Raw genomic sequence first — 17578 nt, 5'->3', positions numbered from 1 at the left:
GCGGGTGGGAAGAGGTCTGGAGCGGGAAAGTTCTGAGGGGTTTGCACATTAGACCCCCAGTCGCCTTGGAAAAGGGGCAAGAAAGATCCTTCCGCTTTGTAAAGAAAAACCTTAAATAAAAAGCAGAAAGGAGATCAAAAAGAATTTTTTCAAGAAAAGGAACAAATAAGACAGGCTGAAGGCATGAACGTGTGAAGTGCAGTGAAAAGTTGAATATCTCGTTTGTGGTTTTTTCCTGGATCTCTAAAAGGGAGATCGAGGGGGCAAATCTAAGCATACATCCCCCTTGGAAGTTGGGGGTATTTTTCTTTTCTTCCCATTTCTATGGGAAATGACCCGGTCCCCTCACTGGCCCCGGACCCCAGCCGGAGGGGCGCTGGGGCGCAGGCGTGCGCGGCGGGCGGCGCGGGGGCGGGCGGCGCGGCGCCGAAGGGGTTAAGGCGCTGAGCGCGGAGCCATCTGGCCGGGTTGGCTGGTTATAACCGCGCAGATTATGTTCGCGGGACTCAGAGTTGAAGGCTCCTCTCCCTACCGAGCAGCTCCGCGCGCGGCCCCCGAGAGAGCCCGGCGCAACTACTTTCTTCCCTCGCCTTTCTTTCTCCTGTTCTTTTTGTCCCCTGCTGGGGGGTGGCGGCAGCGGAGTGGGGGAGACTTTGGATGACCGAGCTCGCGTCCACCTTTCTCTTCATGTCGACGTCCCTGGAAACAGTCACACGGATGCCATGGTTACTTCTGCCACGGTAAGGGGAGGCGGGCGCGCTGGGTGGGCAGGTTCAGGGGCCCGGGGGCCCGGTAGGGGGATGGACTGGGGGACCCGCGCGGGGCCCCGGCTCCGCACTCCGCCCCCACCCCATCGCGCTGCGCTCCCGCACTTTCCCCTGGCTCTTGTCTTCCCGAAGTTTACTCCGGGATCTGCCCAGGCCATGGCGAGATCACAGCTACCCTTGCGCGCGCACACACATACACACGCATACACACTCACACACACTCACTCTTCCCCACCTCCTCTCTCCCGTCCCTCGGCTGCCGCCGGAGAAACCGCCCAATATCTGGGAAAGTGATCAGGTTTAAGGGACCAGGATTGGAAATGGGGGGCGGAGGCGAGGGGAAAGGGAGACGACGGAAGGGCAAGGAAGGGCTTAGGCAGGACCGCCAGCCCCTCATCATCACACCCGTCTGTTCGCGCAGAGGAGCTCCCCGCGCACCCCGTAACAAAGAGGGTGGCAGGCGGATCCAAGGAGGCTAGGGAGCAGCCACCGCTCCCCGCACGCGCCCCCGGCGCCGGGTTCGCCGCGGCGCAGGGCTCTCGACTCTCCCCCTCTGGGCCCCGGCGGGGCTGGGGGAGGGGATGTGGAGCTCTGGACCTGGAGAGACGCTTCTCAGTTTGGGGAGTTGAGACTCCTCGAGGCGCGGCTACCTGCCGGAGTCCCCCTACCTCCGCTCAGAGCTTCCTGGGAAACAAGCCTGCACCCCGGGGCTCGTGCAGGCCGGTGGCCACCCCACCCTGGGTCTCTGCGGCGCCGATGTCAGAGCTGCGCGAGCGGCCCGCGCCTCTGGGTCCCCGCCGGGGAGCGGTGGGCGCGGGGGGCCTGGCGATCCCTGTGAAGTCCGTCCGGTTCCTTCGGGCCAGCTCTAGGAATCGGAGGTGCGGGGAGGCTGGGAGGCCCGGGGCGCGACGCATCTAAATAGGACTTCAGAGCCTCCCCACCCCCCACCCCGCCAAGGACCAAAGTGCTCCGTGGCCCCAGAGCTCCAAGTCACACTCGAAGGAAATTTGGGAAGTTTGGGAGTTGAAGGTTCGGGAAAGGTGGGGCTGGGTGGGGGAGGGGACAGTCCTGGTGGCTTTCGGGCGCGAGTGGGTGCGCGGAGGAGACCCTGGTTCTTTGGGGGAGCTGGGAGCCTGCGTTCCTCAAAGGCACGGAGACCAGCGCGCCGAACCGAGTGGGGGCTGCTGACTAGTTAGGATCCCTTTCGCTGGATCCCTGGCTGGGAGCTTCCAGGTGCAGGAAACTCCGAACTAGGTCGCCTGGTCTCGACCTCTGGCTGAAGGTTCAGAGGTCTGAGTGCTGGCAGCTGCCTGGAGGAAGCCGAAGCGCAGGGCTCCGAGCTGGAGAGCTGGCGACTGCGCGCCTTGGACTTGTTTATGTGCGCGACGAGCAGGGGGCGGGAGCTCGGGGGTGGGGTGGGGTGGGGGCGGGCTAAAAGGGGGTGGGTGTCACCCCAGGACTCAGCCGCTTACCGACTGTGCTGGGAGACCTGCTTTTTACCAAAAAGATACCCCCTCCCACCCTGCAGAACCTAGAGCCTATCTCAACCCACCGTTCCAAACGTCAGGATGGAGAAAGTTGTAACGCGGACAACTTCGTCGTCGGTTCTATTTTCCCAGAGCTCAGAAATTCACCGGTGTCCTCAGCCTGCCCCCACTTAACGCCCCCCTCCTCCTTACACAAAGAAGGTGGAGGGGTAGGATTCAGGCGAGAAAATCCAACAGCCTCTGCGTTGGCCTTTAGCGCTCAGGCCTGAGTATGGCATTAGAAGAGGGGGAGATGGTAAGAAAGGGGGCTCTGAATAGTGTTGGGGGACAGAAGGAAGTCTGCGGGGCTGCCGTAGGAGCGCGCACGGGTTTGTGCAGCTGTGGACTGTTTTGTAGCGTGGAGATATTCGTTTCTGAGGGTCTCTTTCACGGGCACATGGCTGCCAGGCAGCAGGTGAGAGCATGTGGGCACATAGGTGTACTAATGAGAAATCTGTGCCCGCTAAGAGTGTCAGAGCAGAAGGAGAGGTGCGTGTGTTAGAGCAGATGGCTTGTGCGTGCCTGCGCAGACACACGGAGTGGAGTGGGTGTGGTATGGGAGGGCGGCCGGGGTTGGGGGGAGGTGGGACGTGTGTGGAAGGTTGGGCTAGGCGCTTTCCGATGACCAAACGGATGGGGGGGGGGTATTATCTGCGAAGATCAGAGTATGAACTTTGTGAATGAGTCCTGGGGAATTCGGCTGGAAAGGCACTGGGGTCTGTGGGGGACAAGAAAAGTGTGGGCTCGAACACTTATTTTAGAGAGATGGGGCATCTGCAGAAAAAGATGCTGGAGTGGTTTTCGCTTTCTCCTCCTCTGCATCCTTCACCCCAGAGAGGAGGGGACTGGAGAAGGCTTAGGGTGAGGAATGCACATTTAAGGGGAAAAGTCTTCTGTGTGTTGGCACAGGGTGGGGATGTGTACAAGATTGGAGTGAGCAGAGAAATGTGCTTTGCATGCCTAGTGGTGGGGATGCATGTTGTATGATGGTTATAATGGGTTTTTCAACTTAATAAAGGAATTCACCATCACCAATTATTATTGATCATCAATTAAACTGTATGAAATGTCCGCTGGAGGCTCAGCCCCTTCCTGGGCTCTGGGACATGGCATGGTGCCCTAGAAAAAATCTTCCCAGGGCTCAGCCAACTCCTGCAGTTTTGCCAGGAGGAACCAGGAGAACTCAGTGCTAGAGGTTTCTTCAAGAACTGTAATTCAGTTTCGAGCGATGTTTATGGATCTCAGATATAAAGGGAAGCTGACTTGAAATATAACTGTGGTTTTGTAGAAAGATAGGGATGATGGATAGTTTCGTGTGTTGAGGCGGGAGCTGATGGCTGTTACTGTTTCTTGCAGGGAGTGTGGGCTGGGAATGGGAGGGGGTAGCAAGCTGGGTCAGAATGCAGGTCCTAATACACCTGAGGGTGGAGTTTCTGACAGCACAGCAGGGATGAGGCTTCCTGTGTAGGGCTGCATAAGGGTGAGGCAGTGATCAGGAAGAAGATGCAAGGAAGATGCAGCTTGGGAGTGTTAGTCTCGACTGACTTCTGAGCCGAGTGGAAAGCTGACGTGTGTGCACGTGTATGTGTGCACACACACTGTGGGGCTGGAATGAAGAGCCTGGGAGGAGCCTAGCCTGGAGGACCAGAGGGGTGTATGTTCTGGCTCTGCTGGGGGTGGTAGGATGTATGTTTTTGCAGGAATTCTTTGGGTCCGAGGAAGGATGCAAATCATCTTGGACGCTCAGATGTGTATCGTGTGGATCAAAGTTTGAAAACTACAGTTAAAAGAAGGGTTGCAGGCTTTTGGAAGCGTTTGGGGCGGGAGGGGAGTGTGATGTTGGTGGGGTTCATACCAGCAGGAGCTGGGGAGGTAACTGGGATGGAGCAGGCTGAGGGATATGCTCTGGCTGCACACCTGCTAACCTAGAACCTCCTTTTAAAAATCTGTTGCTGAAAGGGCAGAAACAAACCTCTTGTATTTGACTCACGACATTTTTGAATTCGTGAAATGACAGGTGTGCCATTTTGAGGTTCTACCTTACCTGTAGAGGAAATTCCTCTTTGGAAGAGGGTTGATACAGGGTCTGAGCCTTGGGCAAAGGCTCTCGCAGCGGGGAGAGGATGGTGTGGTGGAGATGGAAGGCTTCCCATTGGGAATGCCTCGGTTCCAATCCAGTTCTGCCACTTTGGAGAAGGGTGATTTCAGGGAAGTTCTCTAATCTCTCTGATCCTTTCTTATTTCTCTTTGTGTAAAATGATATTGTCTGCTATGACTCAATGAGAGGAAAGTTCACTCTGCTCCCCGCCCCACCCCCAGTCAAACCTTGGTGTGTTTAGCAGTACAGAGCCTTACTCCGAGATGACACCGATTTGAATACAGGCACTAGCATGGATGTGAAGCATTGCAAAGACGGGTCCTGAACCTCTTTCTCTTTACAGTGCATGTTATGTCCACTGAGTGTCTGCTGTTCATCCATTGTGCAAACAGAGCTTTCTGTGGCCGCCTCAGTTTACTCATCTGTAAAATGGAGATAACCAAGCCTAGAAGATTACTGATGGAGAGCTGTATTCCTGAAAGGTCTTTGGAGGATTCAGAAGAAAGGTGGTCCACAAATCAACATTAGTAATGATCTGAAACAGACGTTTTCCTTTGCTGCGGACCATGACGCCAAAAGAAATGAGATTTTGAGAACAGAGAAAGTAGCTGTTGTTTTTTAGCATGTTAGAATTAAAGAGGAGCAAAGTCCAGGCATCCTGGGTTGCCATGAAGGACGGTTTTTCCCTGGGCTGTGGATCCTGGGGGGCACGGGCTGTGGATCTGTGATATGGCAGACACCCAGTGCAGTAAGTTGGCGTGGCCCACTTTCCCCAGAGACAAAAATGGAGACCAGAGAACGAGGGGCCAGAAAACCCACTCAAGCCTCCGAGTCCTCCCAGAAGTCAGCACACGCTGTCAACTGCTGGCGCAGAGTCAGGCTCCCATCCTTGAGTTCAGTGGCCATAAATAGTCAGGAGCTAAGCTATTTCCATGAGGCACTAAACCAATTCCGTTGCTTTTCTTGGCGAGATTGGGCCAATTAAGTTGATTGGAAGAGGTCACTGCTGATGGCGCTCACATTCCCCAGGCGGGACAGGCCAACAGAGTTTAATTACATAATATTTCCCATCTCCGCAGCTTCCCTCCCCAGTGGATCAGATGTGCAGGCCTCCCCCTTGGCCCCTCCATCCAGGAGGGCTAATGGAGCAGGCAGTTTCTGCTCCAAGCTTCTCCAGACCCTTCCCAGAGCAGTTACAGCACTCCCTCCTTAACTGTGAGGAATGTAAATCCACGTGTTGGCTGGAATGCACCCACCACCCTGCTTCCCAACCTTCCCCAGCTGCTGTTTTGCTCCTTAATGAGGCAGGCAGTTTCTGGCGGTGGGGACGTTGAGCTAGTGATCGTTGCTAGGGTTTTTGATTTAGCGTTCTTTAAAACTGGGTCTGTTGGAGAAGGACCAGATCGACTGGAGACCAGCCTAAGACCCGACGGGGCTGATGATAAGGGCTGTGGATGTAGTTTGTGTGTGAATAGGCATGAGCAGAAAGAGAGGAGGATGGGGCTGTGTGTGGGGTGGGGACATGGGGGCATAGGAGGGGCACTGGGTGAGCAGGAAGCATCCCCAGAGCTTGTGATGTGGGTGGCAGGTGTGTGGGTGCCTGGCTCAGATTGAATGAGCATCGTATTATGTCTTGCAGAAGAGCCAGCTTATGGAAGAAGTTGGGAGCAGCTTTATTTTTTTTTTTTCCAGATCATTTGTATCTGGGGATGGAGGATGTGTGAGCTTTTAGGAAGTATGAGGTCAGTGCAACTGGACCTCATTCTTGCCTGAACAGATTTCTATTAAGATTGAGGCTAGACAAAGGCAGTCTTCCAGAAGACTCACTTTAGAACCTATGAAAGCACATGTAGATTGACCAAGATCTTAAGTCTTTTCTTGTTGTTGCTGATAGTTTTCCATACATCAGCCTTTCCTCCTACCTAAAAACACCAAGGGTCTAAGTGTGCACCCACCCCTGAGTGGTGAGAATGCATGGGCTGTTTTGTGTCCACATCTGTGTCATTGTCCTTCTCAAGCAGTCTTAACTGGAAACCCCCAGAGGCTGTCTGTCTCTGGGCATCCTCCCAGGACTGACCTCTGGCTGGCTGTATGGTTTCCCTGAAGAAGGATCTTGAAGTGAAATTTGGTGTGGTCTGTTGTGATGGCTCGCTTTTCAGCAGCATCTCCAGAAAAAGTGTCTGTTGAGTCCCAGACCTCCTGCGGGTTTGTTTGGTTGGGGATTTTTGAAAGGATTGAGGTTCTTGCTGATCCAAGACCATACTGAGCTCAAAAGACTCCCAGGCCAAGGTCATCTTAAGCAGCCCAGGGCAGCAGAAAGCCTGTTGACTTGGAGGTAGGGGACCAGCTTGCTGCCAGTCACTAGTCAGCTGTTGCTTTGTGACCCAGGCCTGGACGTACCCATCTGTCAGTGGAGAGCTTGAACTAGAGGATCTCAAAGTCCATCCCAGCTGCACCATCGGAGGATTTTACAGTAGCTTCAATGTCTTCCTTCATAAGTGCTAAAGTGCTTTGGTTAGAGTGCATCTTGGCGTTTCCTCAATGAGCTCCCTTTTTTTTTTTTTTTTTTTTAAGTCTTTGGGAAATGGCTGAGTCAAAGGCAGAGAAGCTTGTGGAGAATTTGTCATAGCATTTTGTTTTGGCCAAGAATGTTCTTGAAGTTGGCTCTGCCTGGACAGTGTGTACAGAGCTGGAAGGGGTGGGGTTTGGCTTTCTGGTAGACCCGATGCTACTTGTCCAGCATCCATGTGAATGCCTGTTAGAATCAGTGATTCTGACTACAAGAAGTACTCACTTTGAAAATGATTGATGTGGGCGATAGTTAATAATTAAGTACTTGCTGGACACCAGGTGTCACTGCAAATATCGCATGGTGTTATCTCAGAGCCCAAAATAATCTCTTTTACAGCTAGGGAGACTGAGGTTATGTGAGGTTAAGGGGTCTGCTTCAGATCTCCACGTGCGGACTTTGTAGCCTGAAACCCATGGCCATTCCAAGTCCGTCGCCTGCCAGTCAGACTCTGTTTCTGCATTCCATGATGTCATCCAGTGGGGGTTGCTTGATATGCCCTGCAAAGCCTGTCACCCCACAGGGTAGCCTGCTCCACACGAAGGTTCATTTTCACCTGCAAGACAAATGTTGAGGCTTTCTGGCCACCTGCTGGAAAGCATGTCAGGTCTGTCTGAGCTCCTTTCGCCCTCCCCCTGCACTTCCCATCCTGCTGACAAGGGAATCTGCCCTCCCAGAATGGGGGTATTGATTTAAGCCACAATTGCCTCCTTGTAAACTCTATAAGGTTGGAGTCAGACATCTGGTTTTGATCCGCTCACCCACGAGAGGTGGTGGGTCCCAGCGTCCTTGAGACCTGTGATGAGGGTTACACAAAGTCAGAGTGAAAGAGGATGAAGAACAACATGAGGGCTCTTCAGAATTTGGAGACCCCGCAATCCTTGAAGGACTGGGAATTCCCTCCATGTATACTGGGACCAAACATAGATTTCTTGCTGACAGGTTGAAGGCGGGAGTTGCTGCCAAAGACTGGGGTCCCCAGGCTCTGCTTGATGTACAGCAGAGCAGTTGTAGAGTCCCCCATCCCTGGCACTTGCTTGCTGCATGCCCTTCTCTGGGCAGTCACAAAAGTAGGGGAGCCAAGGAGGTTCTCAGGGTGCATACTGCCATCCCTGGAGGGTGTGACTTCAGGCTCTTGTCTTTTCTCCCTCCACTGACTTTCCCATCACCCTTACCATACACACGTTTTCCAAGTGATGAATGAGAATGACTTTGTTCTGTTGCTGAAAAGTATTTGCAACGTGCTTGTAAATATACAACATTCACCTAATGCCTGTGCAATTGTGGGTGCTCAAAAGATTCGTGTTCGCTTTGTTTAAAATGATGTTCCGTGTGTAGGAGGATGCTTTCTTCTTTGTAATAGCCCTATTATCATTTTTATGACAGAGAGCTGGGTCTTGCACCCCCTCCCCCCGCTCCGTGTTCTCTCTGTTTTTAGGTCTGAACCCCTGGCATTTAAAAATATCCTCCCCCTCTGGCTCCAGATCGTCCCTTAGGGAATAAAGTTCAAGTTCCTAGTCTGGGATTATTTCCATTCTGTGTCTAGTGGACCTCCTCCTGATGGGGCTCATCCATCCCATGCTTTCACTGGGTCCAGGAGGGAAAATACAGCTCTGGGAACCACTTGTTTCCCAACACATGTGTCCCAGGATAGGAAGGACCCCAGCCCTCCTGATACCCACCTTGTTCCTCCTTGAACAGCTCGTCTCATCTCTTATTGCACGCAGCTCCATCACATCCGACTCTCACATCTGACTCTCTGTGACTGCATGGACTGTAGCCCACCAGGCTCCTCTGTCTGTGGGATTTCCCAGGCCAGAACACTCAAGTAGGGTGTCATTTCCTTCTCCAGGGCACCTCTCCTTGAGAAGGACTCAAACTAGCCGTGCAACCTTGAGCAAACCATGCTCCCTCCATGGGCCTCTGTTTCCTCTTGCGGAAAAAGAAGGAGTTGGATTCACTGGAAGGTCAAAAGGCCCCTGCCCATCGTGACAGTTCACACGTTCCATGACTCTGCTGCTCCCCAAGGCTCCCCGTGGCCCCTGCCTGGGGATTTCCGAGTATCCCTGGTGCTCTTGGAGGACTTATGCGCAGAGATGCGGAGGGGGTGGAGGAGGAAATGAAGTTATGTGACGCCAGATAAGTTCTTGAACATATGGAGGAGAGCATGTTTATAAAGTGCTGAAGAGCAAGCTTGCCAGATTTGTGGCAGGTCTCGGATTGGGAGTTGGAAGCGTCGGGAGAGGTTTATGTGGGATAAAATGGGCAGCTGATTCCGGTGAGCAAAGTCGGAAAGATCCTGAACCATGAGCAAGGACCCCAGACTCCGCCTCTGACAGTTTGGGGAGTCTCTGCTCTACATCAGATCCCACTTTCCTCCTATGCTCCGTGGAGACTGAAGGGCTCCCGGAGGCTTTGATGATCCACTAAACCTTTCCTGGCACATCACTAATTACGGGAACTGAGGTTTAGTAGAAACGCCTGGATGGATGGGTTAATGAGTATGGCTTCAATGTAGAAGGAAACGTCTTCAGATCATAAGAGGATACGGGTGGCAGAAATATACCTCTGTTCTTGAATTTGCGATGGCCATGGAGGGTAATTCTGTGTGTATGTTGGACTTAAAAGGCTCTCCCTTCCCCACCAGGGATATTGAAAGCATCCTTCAACCTTCCATTTTTCGAGCGACAAACACTTTCACTCTGGGGCTTCCCTGGTGGCTCAGGTCATGTAAAGAATCTGCCAGCAAGGCAGGAGACCTGGGTTCAATCCCTGGGTTGGGAAGATCCCCTGGAGAAAGGAATGGCAACCCTCTCCAGCATTCTTGCCTGGAGAATACTACGGAGCCTGGTGGGCTATAGCCCATGGGGGTCGCAAAGAGTCAGACACGACTAAAATACACTAACACTTTTCACATCTTTGATTCACCATCCCTGTCTCCTGGCATCCTTCCAACATCCCTGTCTTCTCACTAGAAGATGAGCACAGCAAAGAAAGGGATCTAACCTTTTCACCTCTGTGTCCCCAACCCCTTGACATGTGTTGGGTGAGTGGATGCAGAACAGGTCATCAGGGAGTCCAGCGGTGAGAGGCCAGGCTCGGAGAGGTGATGCGCCTTTCCATGGGTCCGGAGTCGTGTCCTGTGTCCCATTTTGGCCGTCCCGAGGCTGAGACTGGGAAGCGTACGCCCTGCTCACCAGGAAGGGCTGTTCCTGCTCTCTTTAGAGACCTGCTCCTCCCCTCCCCATAGTCTGCCAAGCCCTTCTGCAAATATGGGTTTTCATGACAGAAGAATTGGGGCTTCCCAGGTGGCTCCACCATAAAGAACCTGCCTGCCAATGCAGGAGACTCAGGTTCAATCCCTGGGTTGAGAAGATCCCCTGGGGAAGGAAATGGCAACCCACTCCAGTATTCTTTCCTAGAGAATTCCATGGACAGAGGAGCCTGGTGGGCTACAGTCCCTGGGATCACAAAGAGTAGGAATTTGCGACTAAACAACAGCAACATCTCTAGACTTAATGAAAACACGTTCGAAGATTATTCATGGCAGAAGCCAACGCAGTATTGTAAAGCAGTTATCCTCCAATTAAAATTAACTTTTTTAAAAAGGTTATTCATTGAACAGCCTATTGTTGGCTGACAAGTCTCAGGCCATGTGCTCGATGCTGGAGAAGCTGAAGAGATGAATACTGCAGCTCTGAGTTCCAGGGTCTGGGAGCTGCTGAGGGCAATGGACCACGTGCCATATACTAAACATATTTTGGCTCGTATCACTGGGCTCCAGGGAGGGGCAGGCTGAGCACGGACATCCAAATGCAGGGCTCCTGGCTGGAGTGTTGTTTGTTGATGCGAGTAATGATAGGGAATCCTCTTGAGCAGCAGCAGGCTGGAGGATCCATGAGGGTCTTCTCTTCTGCTGTAGGACAGTGGTCTTCTCCTCCCTGAGTTCCCCAGGCCAGACCACGCCTCAGGTGAGGGATGCTCAGAGCTGGTTGTGATGGGAACTCTTGGTTCTTCCCGGGGAGAGCTTGCGGAAGGTGCGTGTTGTACTGGCATTGGGTCTGGGTGGATGTATAGGTGTGTGTGCTCACGAGTGTGCTTTCCAGCAGTCGCCCTGCTCTTGGCTTTCGTTGGCTCAGGCAGGGAAAGTGCGTCCGCCTGAAGCTCTTCAGAGCCTCTTCTCAAGGCTGCGCTGTGTCCTGTCTGTGGCCACTGTTGACACAGGGACAGACTGCCACCTACTGTCCACTCCTGTCCTCTAGGAGTCCCTCCTGCTCAATGAGCTCCTCGGCACTTTTTTTTTTTTTTTTCACATCCTGTTTTTAATCGGTCCAGATACCAGCAGAAAGAGAACAGACATCAGGTCCTTATTAAGTGACTTCTTTTGGAATTTAGAAGGAGGTTTTAAAAAACATAACACATCTGTTGGGTATTTTTCTTATCTGCTTAACAAAAATGTTATTTGAAGGGGGCCTCCTGCCTCTCCTTAATGATCCTGTTGGGTACCTGGGTGCCCTGTAGATTCCCAAGAGGAGGAAGGCTAGGTCCTGCCTTCATGAGCCTTACAGTCTAGCTGGGAGTCGGGACAGACCTGCGAAGAAACAGGCCACAGGGCAGGGCAAGATACGTTGGTACTTGGCGTGAGAGTGGCCGGGACCTCAGAGGCTTTGGGGGTTTGGGGAGTGAGGAGCCCTTGTAGGCAGGGTGATGGGGGGAACAAGCGTAGACAGCTTGAGCAGGTGTGCTTTCAGAAAGCCCAGGGTTTGGTGAGTGACTCCTGAGATTACTGCCAACAGGCTCTGAGCCGGGATCGGGGATCTGCCAGCTCCCTGTGCCTCCATTGTCAGTTTTGATGACACCAGGCATCGCATCCCACGTTTACACGCAGTGGGAGATGGGGCCTCGTCTCCGCCTTGTCAAGGACCGGTAGAGCCAGAGTGCCTCTTGCATCCGCTGCAGGGAGGACGTCTCAAGGTGTGGTCCTGTCCACACATGGCGAGAGGGTGAGAACTGCCCCAGAGTCACGGTGGGTGCTGTACAGTACGAGGAGGTGATCGGCTTTCAGGAGGTTTCTGCCCGCTGCTTCTCTCCTGGACCATCCTTCCAAAAACACACCTGCATAGTGTTGAGTCGAGGAGTTTTTCCAAAAGAAACTACATTAGTTTTCTCATGTAGGCCATAGCTCAGATCTAAGACTCTTTCATGTTAGAGTTCATTCTACCATTGCCTTTATGGAGTTGATTTTAAAGTATCTAAGACTTTTTTTTTCCTTCTTTTTTCTTTCTATTTTCAATTTTATTTATTTACACATTCTATCACATAAAAGGATACAGAAATCCATTAGCTTTTAGCCGAATAAAAATGACAGTTTTTCAGAAAGAGTTTGAAAGATTACCCATTTGTACAGTGGAGAAGGCAATAGCGACCCACTCCAGTACTCTTGCCTGGAAAATGCTATGGAGGAGCCTGGTAGGCTGCAATCCATGGGGTCACTAAGAGTCAGACATGACTGAGTGACTTCCCTTTCACTTTTCACGTTCATGCATTGGAGAAGGAAATGGCAACCCACTCCAGTGTTCTTGCCTGGAGAATCCCAGGGACGGGAGAGCCTGGCGGGCTGCCGTCTATGGGGTCACACAGAGTCGGACACGACTGAAGCGACTTAGCAGCAGCAGCAGCATTTGTATAGATTTATAGAGAAAAAATAATTGTGACTTTCCTTGAATTACTCAGCTGACAATTTATATAGTCATATCACATTTTAGCAAATAGAAAATATTCAGACTTGGTAGTAATTTTAAAAATTTCTAACAAGATTGACTATTTTACTATTTACTATTCTCTATTTTACTATTTACCTATTTTACTGCTCAATAAAATACCAAGTAATATGTCTAGTTGGGGACAGTCCAATGAAAAAAACACTGGCACAATATAAAGTATCTAAGACTTTTGATGGCTGTAGATTAAAATGGGGGAAAAGTTGCTTTTCATAACTCACTCTCCCGTTCTTTTCTTTTTCTCTTTCTTTCTTAGCATGCCAGTGATCATCCAGGAAACCTTCAGTGTATTTATTCCATGTTCTTGTCTCCCGGTGTGTGTGTGTGAGAGAGAGAGAGAGTGTGTGTGTGTGTGTGTGTGTGTGTGTGTGTGTGTGTGTGTGTGTCTGCGCGCGAGAGAGAGAGAGAACAGAGAGAAAGATATTTTAGATTGTGGTCTATTACCAAGCCTAGGAAATCAAGTTGGATTGGGGTTGAGTTACTGGTAGGGAGACCTCAGCTTGTCACTCTAATCCTCTGGCGTTTCCCGCTAACGTTTTGGCTCTCTATGAATCGGGACTCTCTCTTCCCAGCCCCCCAGCAGTGTTTACATCTTCTTTGGGGACTGCTGTATTACGTTACCGTCTGTCTGCAGAAAGTCTGAGTTCTTGGGGGACCTCTCAACAGAGGCACGGTCAAGGATGGAGCCTTAGCGTGGGTCTGAGTTTTGACTGAGAAGGGAAAAAGGGGGGCTTTAGCAGTTGGAGAAGAATTCCCATTGCTTATCATGTGTTTTCTGTGGCACAGCGGTGTCTGTGACTCTTACATGAAGAGAGAGAGTGAGCAGAGACTGAGATAGAAGTTGAAAGGGAGATTTTTCCAAGAGCAGCCAATAAGGAGGGAGAGGCTTGCTTGGGCCCAGCCATGAACATGGGAGGTTTTTCTGATGGGCTGTGGTATGATTTGTAATCGTGAGTGAAAGTAGGAGGAGATGGGGGAGGGGAGAGTTCCAGGTGAGGAGGCAGGTGGAAAGAAGCCCCAGGTGAGGGAAAAAAGTGAAAGCGAAAGTGCTCAGTCGTGTCCACCTCTTTGCAACCCCAGGGACTGTAGCCTGCCAGGCTCCTCAGTCCATGGGATTCTCCAGGCAAAGAATACTGGAATGGACTGCCATTTCCTTCTCTAGGGGATCTTCCCATCCCAGGGATCGAGCCTGGGTCTCCTGCATTGCAAGTGGATTCTTTACATCTGAGCCACAGGTGAGGGAAACCAGGGACTAAAAGAGCTGAAAGCAGTCAAGGTCCTAGGGCACACTGGAGCAGCGTGGGGCGATATGTCAAGGGAGGGAGGCGTAGGATGGAGTGCCAGCACTGAGCTTCCTCCCGACCCCAAGGGCGATGGAGCCAGTGGAGGTGGCCCACGGGAAGGTAGAGTTAGCTTTTTGTTTTTTAAAAAAGATCACTCTGGTGCAATATGGGAGATGGCTCTTCATAAAGAGTTGTTCAGTGGACGAAGACTGTTGGCTGGATTGATGAAAGCATGAGTGAATGAGTGAATAAATGAGTGGAAGGCAGGGGCAGCGTCAAGCCCGACTTGCCTACTGGTCACTCTGACCGCTGCTGGCCTCTGGGGAGATGAAGGGCTGGGAGGAGAGGGGGCAGGTCATGGATCAGCGTGGCTCTGACTCTGGGGGAATGGGGACCAGTACGATAACAACGCTGAGAGGTCAGTGGGCCTGGGAGGTTCTCCCAACCTTTTTGGTTTTCTTACATTTCTGTCCTAATTGATTTCATTCCAGATCAGGAAAGAAAGTGGCTTTCTGAGTGGTACCCCAGAAAATCTGATACTGTAATAGTGACTTTCTCTGGAGGGGGTTGCTGGCCCTGAAGACCTTTTGACAGGCTTGGAGGAGTGGGTGGACATATGGTGCAGTTTCTGGGATGTCTAGAGAGTCCTAGATTCTGGACATCAGATCCATCTATTGATGTTCCCTATGGATTAGTGTGTGTGTGTTTGTGTGTGTTTCAATCTCCTAAATAGCCAATTCCACAAGGCCTCTTTTGCTTACAGTGGATCCATATAGAGAATCACTGGCGATCATGTTGGTTACCACAGAGAAGGCAAGTCTTTATGACAGTGACCTAGCCAGACACTCGGCATGCCGTCCAGTGACTTGGCCTGCAGTAATGCAGGAATGCCCCTTGGTGAAGGCGAGGGAACCAAAGAGAGTCTCCTGTGTTACCTTGAAAGACTTGGCTCAACGAAGACTCTCCCTTGTGCTTACTGTCCTATTCTTTCCTCACACTTTGCTGTTTTATAACTTTGGCCAACTCAAGTTGAACGTCTAGGAACAGGACAGAGGCATCTGTGGTTTTAAAAGCTCATCAAGAGAACCAGCTCATTGGAAAAGACCCTGATGCTGGGAAGGACTGAAGGCAGGAGGAGAAGGGGAAAACACAGGGTGAGATGGTCGGATGGCATTACCAACTCAATGGACATGAGTTTGAGCAAGCTCTGGGAGTTGGTGATGGACAGGAAAGCCTGGTGTGCTGTAGTCTATGGGGTTGCAAAGAGTTGGACGTGACTGGGTGACTGAACTGAACTGAACTGGAAGGTTTCAATGTGCAGCCAAGGTTGAGAACCACTAGCTCAGAGCAGGACTCCCTCTGCCCCGTCCTTGCCCCTCAGAAGGTTCACTGTGGCATCTGTCCCAATCACTGAGGTCCCCATGAATCCATTATAAGCTGAAAATGTAGTAGTTTGAAAATGCACTGAATAGTACACCTCAGCTATCAAGCATCACAACTGAGCCCCGTCTGCCTGAAGTGTGCGCACAACACTCCCAGCAGCTTGCACACATGCCTACGTGTTCAGTTCCTCAGTCATGACCGACTCTTGAGGACCCCATGGACTGTAGGCTTCTCTGTCCGTGGGATTTTCCAGGCAAGACTACTGGAGTGGGTTGCCATGCCCTTCTCCAGGGGACCTTCCCGACCCATGGATCGAACCTGGGTCTTCTGTCTTGCAGGCAGATTCTTTACCCTGAGCCACCAGGGAAACCCCATTGAATACTGCGCTGCAAGTGAAAAGTTGGATAGATGGCTGGGAAGAGAATGGCTGAAAGTATATCGTGATCAAGGGGTAGCATCAAGAGAGAGGATCTATGCATACTGCCAACCTGGGAAAAAGAGATCAAAATTCAAAAGCACCATTTCTACTGAATGCACGTCACTTTCACGTCCTCTCAAAGTCCAAAAATTCTAAGTCCAACTGTCCTAGGTCAGGAGTTTGTTGTCTCACTGAGGGATGTTCAGCTCATTTGAGCTGAGCTCTTCTGCTCCCTGCTCATCCGACATCCGCCTCAGAAAGTGGAGCTCAGAAGGGCAGATCACAGGGGCCCAGCCAATTCCAAAGTGACCCCAACCCTGTCTTCTGAAGGAGATGTTGAGGGTGAGGCTGGGGAGCAGAGAGAGAGGAGAGACTGGCATTTCTAGCACCTAAGAGTTGTGCAGGTACCTACGTGCTCATCATCTGGTTAATTCCCCCAACTGCCCCTCAGAGGCAGCTCCCAGCCCACGCTGGAGGGCATGCGGTGTCCATAGTGCTTTCAGAGGGCAGAATGGTTTGTGGTCACTGAATGGTCAGATTTCCTGCCTTGCTTCTCCCTGGGAACTTGCGCACCAGTCAGAGGCCCCACTCTTGGTATAATTACGCAGCTGGGCTGGCGATTCCAGCATCAGTGGCTCAACGAGGAAGTTAGCACCTCTCTCCCCTCTCGGGTCTGTGGGATCCACCCACATGCTAGGCTTAGGGTGATGGTGCTCCCAAGAGGTCCACCCTGAGGACCGGCTTTAACCGATGGGCCTCCTGGTCAGAAGGCAATAGTTCTGTTGCCATTTTCCCATGAGGAAAGATGTGAGGAGGGCAGGGGAGTGGAGGGTCAGAGACGAAAGCTAAAATTTAAGGTCTGAAATGCCAAATGAGGTTACAGTTCCAAAGACACGTTCCTGAATTGTAAGGTGGACCATGTGGAGTGGTAGCCATCATGAAGTTTCTAGTTTACAAGAAGTGCTACCTGTGTTTGCTGGCAGGCAAGGTGGGGCTGGATGTCCAGTGCCCATGGCTAAGTGCATACTTCTCTAAGCCTCTGGCTTTGGAATCCTCCAGTCCAGACTGCTGAGCTCTGGGTTGTAAAATTACTGTGGATGGTGACTGCAGCCATGAAATTTGAAAGCTGTGATGAACCTAGACAGCATATTGAAAAGCAATGGCATCACTTTGCCAACAAAGGTCTGTCTCGTCAAAGCTTTGCTTTTGCCAGTAGTTATGTACAAATTTGAGAGTTGGACCATAAAGAAGGCTGAGTGCTGAAGGACTGATGCTTTTGAACTGTGGTGCTGGAGAAGACTGTTGAGAATCTCCTTAGACAGCGAGGAGGTCAAACCAGTCAGTCCTAAAGGAAATCAGCCCTAAATATTCATTGCAAGGGCTGATGCTCAAGGTGAAGCTCCAATACGTTGGCCACCTGATGCAAAGAGCCGATTCATTGGAAAAGGCCCTGATGCTGGGAAAGATTGAAGGCAGGAGAAGAGGGTGGCAGAGGGTGAGATAGTTGGATGGCATCACCGATTCAGTGGACATGAAGTTGGGCCAACTCCGGGAGACAGTGGAGGACAGAGGAGCCTGGCGTGCTGCAGTCCATGGGGTCACAGAGAGTCGGACACAACTTAGCGACTGAACAACAGCAACAGACTGCTGAGTGAGCCTGAGTGTAGCTGGGACTTTTGATGGCATGAACTGCACTGACCAGATGTTGGGCCCGGGGAGGTGGCTCCTGGAAGGATGCTAGATGGCAGTGGTGG

At 51.6% G+C, this 17578-nt stretch overlaps 1 protein-coding gene across 1 annotated transcript in view; it reads left to right on the top strand.

Moving 5' to 3' along the window:
• The window catches only part of NTF3 (neurotrophin 3), a 77078-nt gene continuing 60001 nt past the window's right edge, over positions 502 to 17578 (top strand). The window contains exon 1 of the mRNA XM_018048608.1: positions 502 to 740. Within this exon, the coding sequence (XP_017904097.1) occupies positions 723 to 740 (18 nt within the window). The 5' untranslated portion in view covers positions 502 to 722. The remainder of the gene's footprint in view (positions 741 to 17578) is intronic.

Source organism: Capra hircus, chromosome 5 (genome assembly GCF_001704415.2).
Source record: "Capra hircus breed San Clemente chromosome 5, ASM170441v1, whole genome shotgun sequence".
Classification (NCBI taxonomy): domain Eukaryota; kingdom Metazoa; phylum Chordata; class Mammalia; order Artiodactyla; family Bovidae; genus Capra; species Capra hircus.
This window is presented reverse-complemented; position numbering and strand designations above follow the sequence as displayed.